Genomic DNA, 12,917 nt, shown 5'->3' on the forward strand with positions numbered 1-12,917 from the left:
CCACCGTTTGTTTGACTGGACATTGCTGACTCAGTTGGGGATTCACGACCAAGTGCGTGCTTTGTTGACAGGTCCGTGGGCAGCTGTGCTCGCGTGTGACTCACCTTCATACGTCGAGCTCACACGTGAGTTCTACTCGACCTTTTTACGCCCACGGACTTCAGTGGGCCACGTGCAGTATCATTCTCACTGGGACGACAGCTGTACGAGATGTCAGTCCCAGATTTTTCCGTGGCCACTGGATTTTATACGGCCGAGGACGTTCAAGCGCCTGCATTTCTGCAGAGTATACGAGGTTACACCACACACGCTTAGGCGCCCCGTGAGCACTGGCTCATGGAGACTCACCTCGACCAGTATTGAGCGGAGATCGCCGACGGGGCCCACTCCAGTTCGGTGGTGGAGTCGTCTATTCGGGACCCCGTCCATCGCTACATTCACAGGATCGTTGGCTGTACTCTCGTAGGCCGACATTCGGGCCACGAGAAGTGCAGCAACTTAGATCTGCTGTGTCTATATTCTATCCTTGGCCAGCGACTGGCCAATGTGGCGATGCTCCTGCTCACATCTTTTGCTCGGGGCAGCAGACTTCAGGGATCCTCGGCACACCTACCCTTAGGGCCTTATATTACGAGGATCGCTGACCGACTTGGAGTATTTGAGCGCTACCCGACCATATATTTTACGTTGGGGCCAGCCACAGGTGTTTTTGGGATATCAGAGGCCCGTGGGGCTAGGATTGTTGAGGAGCAGGATCCAGTTGCTTTGGTCCCGGTCCGACAGGGTCCACAGGCACCACCACCAGAGGGATCGGAGGCTGCAGTTTCACTTAGGAGAGGTATTCCGACACGCCGGCAGCGTCGTCCGACTCCACATATCGAGCTACCGCAGCAGCAGCATCCGCTCCGACAGGCCTCAACATCTTCCTCCTGCCAGCCGCAGCAGCCAGTCACATTAGATATGATTTATCAGCAGCAGCAGCTTTTAGAGACCGTGCTGGCACAGGGAGAGCAAACGCGGGCCCAATGGGCCCGTTATGATGATTACTTTCGTTTGTTGTTTGTTTCTTCGCAGGTACCACTACCACCATCATTGATTATTACAGTGGACCCGCGGGTAGATCCGCAGGACGAGGCAGCTGATGATCCACCAGCACAGTAGCTTTTTGGTTACCTTTTTCACTTTATTTTGTTTTTATTATTATCATGGTCTGTATTATATTATATTATATTATATTATATTATATTATATTATATTATATTATATTATATTATATTATATTATATTATATTATATTATATTATATTATATTATATTTTGAGGGATCATGTTTGGGTAACTGGTTGGGTTTATATGTTCATATATCTTTTGTTTGCTACTGTGTTTGATTTTAATTGTATATTTTGTTGTAATCGAACTTTGTGGGTGTTATTCACTATAAACCCTCACGAGACCCCACTCGTCCTCCCGGGCTACCGGGGGGTTTACAGGGCTTGTTGCATACGCTAAATTCAATCGTGATTCATACGAAAGTGAGTTAGGTCTTTTAACGTTTTTAAATAACTTAACAAATTTTATTATGAAACGAATTAATTTGGTTCGGTAATTGTTTTAATAAAATTAACAAATACTCATTTTCATAACTCTTAAAAGACCTATGTCTTACACTTGTGAGAAGCTTGCTTCTACACATCTCGAGATTTTGCAGGTTCGATTGTCAGTTTGGTAATTGGATGAGACAAGAGTACACGAGTGTTTTGAGAGTTCACGAGCCGACTGGTCCTTCTCCAGTCACGTTGATATCAGGTGATTTCAGTTTCATAATTTAATTTTGTTTCTATTATTTTAAACGTTAAAAGTGTAATTGTATAATTGTCAGTAGAACCGCCTCACATAAGCCCCGAAATTTTAAAAATTGATTAATAGTCAAAAAGTCAATTTCAACCCCGTCCCTCAAATGTTCATTAATCGTTCTATCAATTTTTAAATTTGAGGACAATGTTAAGTATTCTTACATTGAGGACAATGTAAACCTCAAGTGTGGGGATGGGGGGAAATTTGAAAAATTTTAGCCCGATAGTATCTCGAAGAGTGTTCAGAAACCAAAGTTGTTAACTGTTAATTATTGCCATTAATGCCAAGTCATAGGTTTCTGGTCATGGTTGGTTTTTCAGCGTATCATTAGTCTTACTCACAAATGTTTTTATTACGAGAAGTTGAAAATGGGGTCGTTTAGGCGGGGATAACGAGTCATGGGGACAGGTACACATGTTTATATCGTCAACCCTATTCCTCCGGCACGTGTGTGAGTTGACCCAAATATATATAATACACATATAATATATAGTACAGACATGTCTTTTGAGTGCTTTCACTGATGTTCATTGATTACGAGATCACAGTTGGCAAAATGCAAAAGTGATAGAGGCAACTAGGTTAAGCCTCGTCTGGATGAGCATGAGTGTGGGTATTGGGGGGTTGGGGCCTCATTATTACACATGTGAGGTGTGGTTTATGTTGGGTCCCTTATAAAACATTTCTTGGACTTATTTTTCGTTTGTTTAACCCCGACATTATGTTACGATACGATCTGGCTTACTAGGTTTTATTTGTATCTGTAATTGTAGTTGCTTTTGCTTTGTATTTGTATTTATCTTATTGTTAAGCATCACGTTATTATGCTTGAAAAAAATGAGAAAAAGACAAAAAGATGTCTGTTTATATTCAGTTATGTATTCTGTAGTTCGTTAAAAAAATGTGAAATCAGTACTGTAGTTTGCTTATTTAGATGTTCAGTATGTTGATAGTTTGCTTATTTAGATGTATATAATCAGTCATTTAATTTTACAGTAGTTTCATTTATTTAGATGTTTTGTAATAAGACGGGTCGGATCGTTTGAGCTACTTAAATATTTCCCTTCCATACCCTTACACCTGGCCCCGTTACAACCCTTTTAAAGACCTCTTGATTTGCATTTGTGCCAAAGCAGCTTGATGGATTAATATGTACTTATGAGTGATATTGAGAGCTGAGTGATACTGGCACATCTTTTGCTAGTCCAGATATTAAACCGAGAGGAGAGATGTTATATTACGAGTGGTATGAGCATGTGTGCCTTAACCGGAAACAAAGTACACCTGTCTGGGCGGCTCTATTATTTTTATTATAGCATTTAACTGTATTTGTGAGATGTCAATCTAAAAACAGTGTCAGTCTGGAAAACTGGGTATGACCTTAAACCTTACTAGTATTAATGTCGATAATCTACATACCTATGATGGAGGTCGATGTTTACTTTAGAGTTTTGCTTGAGGGCAAGCAAAAGATAAGTGTGGGGATGTGATGGTCGGTTAATTTGTATATGTTTTAGTTTGTTTATTATTTAGTTTTAATTGTTTATTTTAGAACTATCGATACTTCATACGTGTTTAATTGGATTTCAGGTCATAGGCGTTAAAGTACTCAATTTGGACCTGTTGTGACACGGAATGAAGACCCGGGATGTCCAGCACGTAAAACGATATCATTTATTGAAGTTGGTTGTAGCAGAACCTATCGCGGTACGCGATGGGTGTGCTGAGGGTCCTATCCCGTACCGCAATGGGACTTAAATGAAGACGTTGACTATTGGTCAATCGCGGTACGCGATGGCCATAGAAGACCCCGTCGCGTACCGCGATGGGTGTGCAGACGGGATTTTGGTTTATAACATCAATTTCATCAACAAAGAAACCCTAACTTCGTTTTTGACGACCAAGAGGCGATTCAAGCAGTTCTTATAGGCGATTTCCACTATCCTAGCTTGTGTCAAGATCTTACATATGATTCCTATCATCCGTATAGCAGATTCAATGATTTCTAGGCTCGGCTAATCTCCTAGAATCGCACCCGAGATGTATAGTTTGTAATCATTTACAGTTTTTCTCATGTTATTAAGAATAGTTGTCTATTGTTATTGAAGATTGATATATGATTATTGATGTTTAGTATTTCTGTGTGTTCGATCAGTTTAGGTTTACGTTGGTCTGAACGATCTGTTACCGGTTGCAAGATAATTAGTCATATAACTGTTTGGTAAGATTGAATACGATAAAACGTACAATTACCCTTAACTGAGTCACACTGGCAAGGACTGTTTGATAACCAGTGCCGTGTGTAAAGTAATTGTTGACGTCTAAGGTTTTGTCTAGTTGATCAGTTTTCAGTTAATCGTTAATAATAAATCTGTTAAGTTGCATGAGATACTGTTTGGTTGCTTACTTGAATTCCCGGGTGTGATTTGCTTTGTTAACTGTTTGAAATTCGTTTACTTGTTCATTGCTTAGTTCTCTACATTCACTAAAAATTGCTTGTGTGATCAGCACTAAAACCATTTACTTCATAATATTATATCTGTTACATGAATTACATTGACCACATACTCCTTGTGATACGATACCCTACTTGCTCTAACTATTTAGAATAATTAGGTTTTTGATTGACTCAAACGACGGTCATCAATGACCGACACAAAAAGTTTTGAGTGATATATGCAATGAACGATTTTAGCTAGGCCTTGCAAGGTTGTCAGTTTGAATTCAGAGCCCACTCAAGTTTTACCCCATTGTGTGTTATATATGAGAGTTCAACTCTTGTGGTGGCACAACGACTGTTAAGTGATAGTCGGTGGTATGGTTTCCCGGAGGGAAAAGCCCCAGCCAAACTCTGAAGCCAGCGTGAACCCGGTTAAGACAACATAGTCTGATCAGAGTGAGACAACAAGACTCTCCAAATTTAGGGAGTGCGTGACCTAACACACAAGAAAGTCACCGTTCTAAAGAATAATAGATATGAGGAAACTGAAATCTCGAAGACCGGCCTGTTCTTATTTGTACGCCTTTTCAAATACAAAGATATTAAAATGGTATAATATGATATTATAGTATAGTATGGTATCATTTCATATTATATCATAATATAATATGTTACTATATTATACGCGTTATACTTGTATAACATATAATATGATAACAACAATTACAAATATCATATATATACAATATCATTCAAGACTTGTATATATACATGCTTTGTAAAGATATGTCTTCAATATTGTTTTACAAGGTAAAACAACAAGTAAACCTATCATTTTCAACTTGTGTCATAGAAAACAACCGCTCGAGTTATCGAATGTCAACGTTCCTGATGACCGTGTTCTCACATTTGCTAGCGGTATCTATTGCCATCCTTGGATTGTATTGGCTTATAAAGTTGAGGGAAGGCGTTGCTTTCACATCTCATGTAAAAATCCAGATTTTCAATATAAGTTTAATAATAAATGTGTATTAAATAACTGAATAATTGAATTTTAATAATTTCATCATTTTCTGGTTAGCCGATAAAAATCTCACCTTAGAGTATTATTTGATTCACAGATGCATCCACTTCTTACGGTACTTGAATTCATTATTTTTTTGGGTGATGGTAAGATTATTATTATATTTATTTTAAGCAATTAAATTCACTTTAAGGTAAGATTATTATTATATTTATTTTAAGCAATTAAATTCACTTTAAGTGTGCTAATCATATCATTATTTTGAATCAGCAATTATAATATACAAGGGGATTCCTGCAACAAGACAAACCCTTAAACTAATTCACCTAATGTTGCATTTGATTGCCCTTCTTGCTGGAATATTGGGCATTTACGCGGTTTTTAAATTTCATAATGAACTCAAAGCCGGACATGCGTACACTTTACATTCTTGGATCGGTTTGGCTACCATATGCTTATTCGGCCTTCAGGTAATCTTTCTACATGTTAACACAGGGCTGCTAAACGGATCGTGTTCACATGTTGATGGACCCAACCTTGTCAACCCAAAATAAAGTTTTGTATATTAATATTTTAAAATTTTAAAGTTTACATATTAGTTGTAGTTTTTGAAGCACCTATATTTAAATTATGCCAATTTATTTGATTATTATTAAATTTTTGCATAAAAAGATACTAACATAGTTTTTAATTTTATTTTATAAATTTATTTAGAAAATTAAATAAATAGAATATTATTTTATAAACTTATTTAGAAATCTCACTTGGCTAACATGAACACGACTCAATTAGCTAATTAATGTGTTCGCGGGTTTGACCCCAAAGTATTTATTTTGACTAAATCAAAACCCACGCCGTTTCGTATAGAAAATTAACATAAGTAATTAATTCAATCCCGAAACAAGGGATTTATTAATCACCTTCCAACATGTTCATATATATCTTACTAACACAACCTTAACAAATGCTAGTTGTTACTTGGAATTGTCACCTTCTTGTTTCCGGGTGCCAAGTCAGCAACACGCGCTACATTTGCCCCGTGGCATATTTTTACCGGTGTAGGCATAGTTTTCATGGCGATCGTGACTGCAGAAACCGGATTAATGGAGGAATTTATGTTTCAGAAGTAGCATAAAGGTCACGAAGCCCTTGTGGTCAACTTTATAGGAATATTGATACTTATGTTTGGGATATCTGTTAGTCTTCTTGTTGTTATTCCTTTGAAAAGGAAATAGTTTACATTTTTTTTATTCAAACATATGTTAATGTTATTGGTCTTTAAAGGTACCTAAACATAATCAAAGTGACCATTTCATCATTTTACTTAAGCAGCTATTTCTATTTATGATGTCATTAATTAACTTACGGATTGACGGTTTTCTTGGATCACTAATTAATTTTGGTTGATTGATATAGAAGATTGCTTGAAAATAAAAGTTTTATATAATAGTGTTGTGCATGCATACAAAATGAATGACATCACGTTGTTGAAATCATGTTAACTACATGATGATAGTCATTACGTATGCATGCGTAGCAATGACGATATAAACGTTTACTTTTTATGCAATCTTCCATATTGATCAATCAAAATCAATTTTGACAAGAAAATATATGATTTGAAAATAAGCAACATTATGAATATAGAATGCAGGGACGGCTTTGAGAAGTCGAAATTTTTTTGGGTTTTAAGTAAAAGGAACATTTTTTAATGTTTAAACAATTTAATTTTAAGTGGGCTTACTTAGTTATGATTTGAGTTGTGTAAAAAACTTTTGTGTAAAAATAAACTTAAAAATGTCTTAAATAAGATTAGAACCCACAACCTCTTGGTTATAAGTCATACCTCTTTGCCACTAGACCAAACTTATGTTTATGTAAATGTGTTGAAACATTGATTATACATATTTTTTTTCATAAAAATACATATAATTTTTTTTAAAAAAAAAATTTCGGGCCTAGCGGGGTGTCGGGCCTGTGGCCGTCGACTACCCTGCCACACCCTTGGGCCGGGCCTGACGGAATGAATGACATCACGTAATTGAAATCATGTTAACTACATACATGATGCTATTAATTCTGTATACATGTATAGCAATGATAATATATAATGTTTAATTTTTAATGCATTCTTCTATATTAATCAACCAAATCAATTATGATATGAAAATAGAAGGCCCACAAATCAACAACATAGTGCATACGGAATAAATGATTGAAATCATGTTAATTACATAATTGTTATTCATTCCGTATACATGTAGCAATGATAGTATAAAACGTTCAATTCTTTTGCAATCTTCTACATTAATTAGCCAGAGTTAATTAATTATCATGTTTAACTTTATTTGTGGTCGATACCATCTACAAACTTACAGTTCTTAATTTCCTAGTAGCAAAAATGAGACAAATACACAAAACTAAGTTGTATTTAGCTAATAAGTAAGAGAAACACAAGTTTTAAGAAAGTACCCAATTTGGTAAATAATTCTACGCCAAATTAGTAAATAATTTTTGTAACTACACTAGTTCGGTAAAAAACTCCTTATTTAGAGCTCATATATATACCGGGAAACATTGCAGTGTATTAAAGTGGGGTTTCATGTGAAAAGAAATGATAAATTTTCACCAAAACAAATGAGTATTATCGACGGATTCTTGTCTGATAGTATAATTTTTTTTACCATCAGTAACAAGTTTATAATTTAAAAATTGTCATAATCTTACTTTGACATTCAGTATTCATTCTTTTTTTTTTCCTAACATAGGTAATAAGCCAAAACTATTATCGCAGTTAAAACAATTCGCTCGTAGCATTCAACCCCTAGTGCCACAAATAATATTTGTTCGCTTTACCTCCAATGGATGGTCCATCCAAGAACTCACATATTTGTTTTTGGTTGTCATGGCGGAGACTCATAGGTTGCCACCCGTCATTAACTAAGGAGTTTTGATCTATTCCACAGTCAACTAATCCCAAAATGCATTGATGTTTTAAGAACAAAGACATTTATTATGAATAAATGATCTCTCCAGTTCACGGCCAATGTAACATTTGCCTAAAGTGTTACAACTGGCAAAGTTCATTTTCTCTATATCATTACATCAATAGTATGCACATCGCCTGAAAATATATCAAAAAAGGGTCTAGAAACTCATCTAGTAAGGTAAATGCCTTAGTTAAACTATAAGGCTTTCTATTCCAAGCTTGCCTTTGTGCCCGGTTAGGTTTTTCTTTCCGGGTATGATTTTTATTCCAAACTTGCCTTCACAAAATAAAAAAACTATAAGGCTTTCTGACATAACACAGACAACTATACAAGGTTCGCACGTAAAACTATTAGTTAAAAGGCATCAATCTCGGATTTTTTGCTATGTCTATTTTGTTCACTAGACCCATAGTTTCACATCCACACATAGTCCTTGCTTTATATTCGGTTTTCACTAAAATCAATAACTTTTGGCTTTAAGACAAAAACACTAGTTTAAGTGAGAGCATTATCTAAAGCGAAAACTATGTCTTAAGCAAAAACGATATTTTTTTAACGAAAACTATCAATTAAGTGAAATCTATGTCATAAGCGAAAAATACCATTAAGAGAGAATTTCATTCATAAGCGAAAGCTACTAACTAAATCGAAAACTACCTATTGTAGCATGTTCTTTGTGAAACACTAAAACCCTAGATCTGATCTTCTGAATTCAACGTTTGAAGCCGAAACCGATCAAGATTATTGCTTCATTGTCCTCTCATAACCCAAACCTTAATTATTTTCATTTATTATTCTATTTTCATTTATGATTTATTTACAATCTTTCCCACACATGCACTTCAATTCTTGGCAAGCACCCGAATGTGCTGTTTGTTCTTTAGTTGTGCACTCATGGTTACAATTTCTATCCGAGAAGCAAGCTCCTTTGAACGTCGAGCTTTTAGACCAACACGTCGCTTTAGGTGGTGCTGGTGGTGGCGCTGGTGCTCCGATACTTTCTTTCATCACTACAATTACACAATTAAGCATTCATTAACATATATAAATTGATTCTAAAAAATTACCAAAAGAATTAAGCAAAGACCACATGATGTGATGATGACAACAACTAAAATAGCTTTTGTAAAGCATAAACGTAATAGATTTGAAGGGTGCATTTTGTTAATCACATGTTAGACATCTTAATTAGTTATATAGTGTTAGATGCATGCATGCGTTCGTTGCATGAAATATAGACATTTTATATTACTATAAACACGCATTTAACATGATTCCCATAACATGGATAATTAAGGTCTCCTAGTAAGTTGAAATGAGATATAATGAAAGAAAGAAGGAAAATTTGTTACTAGTTTAACTTAAAATGGTAAACCCTAATTGTTATTATACGGGTACGAATTCGCATTTTTTTCTTAAATCATTTCTTGATGATTAATTTTAAATATTTAACCATGTATTTGAGCCCTTTAGCTTACGTCGTTTGTGTCTTTTCGTTTAATTAAAAGACGTTCGATCTTTTTACATCTAAGGGACTATTTATGTAGATAAGTAAAAAATGGGTTATTTGTGTAATTTACTTAAAATTAATTATATATAAAGTTTTTTTTATATATTTAATAGGTAGACCAAAGTACCCTTCCTAATAAAAAAAGGGTGTTGCTAAACGTACCCCCGTTTCATCCATTTTTACTAAACATACCCATTCCCTCAAATCTTACATTAATACAATTTACACATTTTTGTTGCTTCTTTTGTTATTTTGTTATCTTTTATTATCATTATTATTATTTATATAAAAGAAATTTTTTTCTATTTTAATTTAATAATTTTTTTTCTATTTATCTTTTTATGTAATTTTAAAAGCCTTTAATAAAAACATATTTTTCTTACTTAGAAAAATGTTTTTTTTTCTTATTTAAAAAATGATTTTTTCTTGTTTTAAAAAAATGTATTTTTTTCTATACTTCTTTTAATCTTTTTGTAGAGTGTTTTTTTTTAATTAAGAGATAGTTTACATTATTTTATAAAAAATCATATTATTTTTTATAAATAAAAAGGTGTAATAACATACAACTTGATATAAAAATTGACTCTTTTCTCATATAACATTAATCTCATGTATCCAAATCTAACAAAAATATTAAATTATTTTGAATACATTTTATAAATAAAAAATAAATAAAAAAAAACTAGCTAGATAAAACATACAAAACTTTTTAAAACATGTAAAAAAATAATAACAAACTTTTAATAAGATCTTAAAGAAGTAAAATAATAAAATCAATAACAAAAATATATAAAAAACTGTAAAACAAAAATAAACTTAATAGTTTTTTATTTGATAATTTGAGATCAAGAATTATAAAATAAAATAAGAGGGACTAACATGTCAATTACAATTGTCAAAGGGAAATGAAAGTTCAGGGGGATGTATGGATAGCAATAGAGGGGGATACGTTTAGCCTAAAACAAAAATTAATATATACATATATAAGAGTTAATTACATGAAAAAAAAACACCACAATGATCAAAATAGCAATTTACTTTTTGTTTAATAATCTGTTCGCCGTTTCTATTAACGTTTATATTTTATATATTATATAAATAATAGACCCACATGGATACATGAAATCTTCTATATATCTTCATTCTTATTTCTTTCTTTGATGGTCCATTTAATCTTTATCCAATTTTTCTTTATAAAATAGTAGCATATTGATTTGATGTATATTGAATGCTAAAAGTGCCTTTGCGGTCCACTTGAATGATCACCAATCCCTACAAGAAATGACGAGCTTTTGCCCTTTGTAATTGCAATTATTTAAAGAAAAAATATTAACTAATATATTTAATCTGATTCGGGCCTCATTAGGTTCTTTGGGCTAGTGCTACCTTTTGGATTTGGACCTATTGATATGATTCATTGGCTCATTGCCAATTTGCCATCAATTTATGTTAGCAGTTTACTGGTATGTCTCTACATAAAAGGCTCAAATTATTTAATAATTTTATTTTGATAATCTAAACTACCAAGTATTGACGTACGGTAATAATGCAATTTGGATTATAATAATCTTATCTGTATGCGGTGGGCCATTATCCCACATGAGACTGTTTCTTATTGGAAACCCCCCCCCCCCTTCCCCCAACCCATTTAAACAATGTTGTCTCATTAGACCTCCTAAAAAAACTTAACGACAATAGATGTTATCCGAATTTCAATTTAATGTTTTAGGGCTTTTAATTGAAAGAATGATACGAGTCGATTGATGTAAAACTTACCCCGAACCGGTACTCCAAACTATATTCGAAGGAGGATACGGTTGTTTAAACTTCCAATTAATCAAGTCAATCATCGTTTGGAGCACTGTTTCGATGTAAGTTTTACATCAATCATCTCGTATCATTCTTCCGATCAAAAGCCCTTAAACCTAAGTTTGAAGTTCGGATATAAACTTAACACCGTTAATTATGGTCCAATAATACAGAAATGTTAAAAAGGTGGGACTTCCGGCATAAATATTCTCAAGTAAGATTATTGGCCAGCCACACAAATGTGGGATTATTAAAATTCAATATGCATAGTGATAATTCATATTGGCTATATAATTAACGGCATTCTAACTTCCAGTTTCGTAATTGAGGGCAATGACTACTCTAATGGCAAATAACCTTGTGCGCCTCTATATAACTTTCATTTATGTTGTTCCCAGACAATATATAACGATTTAATGATAAAAAAATCAGTCAATTGTTCATTAGGGACAAGTGAAAGTATGGTACTACAAATATGTAAGAGTGAAAATGCTCTTAACAACGAAAGTGAGTATTATGTGGTTGAGACATTCAAGAAGATCTGAGTTAACCATACTCCATATTCATACAATTAGGGTCGTAAGACTACTGTAAAAGTACAAGAAAACGATTGCTTTATATAACGCGTATTAGTTAAAAAGTTATCCGAAGCGTCAATGAACACCTTTGAATTGAATACGTCCATGTTAACAAATAGTAATCGAAAGGACGGGTTGTTGTGTTTCACATCAAATTATTGGACTCTTTAGTGGAATGTTTAACCATATCAACCATTATTATATATAAATACAAAAGATTTAATAACAACATTAAAAGACAGGCCATGGCCAAACTGCCATCAAACTCGATCGTACATATATTATCTTAATTATGGCACAATTTGCCCATCATTTCATGGGTACAATTATATAAAGAGTTAGATACAGAATAATATTAATGTAACTAAATAAATAAATTAAAGAAAACTTAAATAATTTTAATTAACAATTAATCAAGCTTTTTTGGTGGCAATTTTGTCTGCCACTATACTCAAAATAATCCGCTTACAAAACCGGACCCCGGGCAGATTACGGGTAACCTGGGGGTTAGATAGATGTTTCCCACGAGGGGTTAGACCCGGCAAAGATGGTTCTTCTGATAACCTGCAAAACAGACACCGTGAGCTCGTCACTGAGAAGGGGGGGTTCCTCCTTGTGACCACCCTCCGGCGTGAGAATCAGACTAGATTGTTCTTTAAATATAAATGTATATTAAGAGATTGCTAGAGCAGATATCAGGTATAATATGATG

General features: G+C 34.0%; 1 protein-coding gene across 1 annotated transcript; it reads left to right on the forward strand.

Moving 5' to 3' along the window:
- The first annotated feature begins 5,170 nt into the window (after positions 1 to 5,170).
- On the forward strand, positions 5,171 to 6,448 carry LOC143552692 (putative ascorbate-specific transmembrane electron transporter 1). Its single transcript, XM_077042841.1, has 4 exons — positions 5,171 to 5,320; positions 5,416 to 5,464; positions 5,589 to 5,788; positions 6,290 to 6,448. The coding sequence occupies exons 1-4, from the start codon at positions 5,171 to 5,173 to the stop codon at positions 6,446 to 6,448; spliced, it is 558 nt and encodes a 185-aa protein (XP_076898956.1).
- Positions 6,449 to 12,917: the final 6,469 nt, after the last annotated feature.

The sequence above is a fragment of the Bidens hawaiensis genome, unplaced genomic scaffold, assembly GCF_021521415.1.
Source record: "Bidens hawaiensis isolate Kalapana, Puna unplaced genomic scaffold, B.hawaiensis_p1.1 tig00017009_1, whole genome shotgun sequence".
Taxonomy (NCBI): Eukaryota; Viridiplantae; Streptophyta; class Magnoliopsida; order Asterales; family Asteraceae; genus Bidens; species Bidens hawaiensis.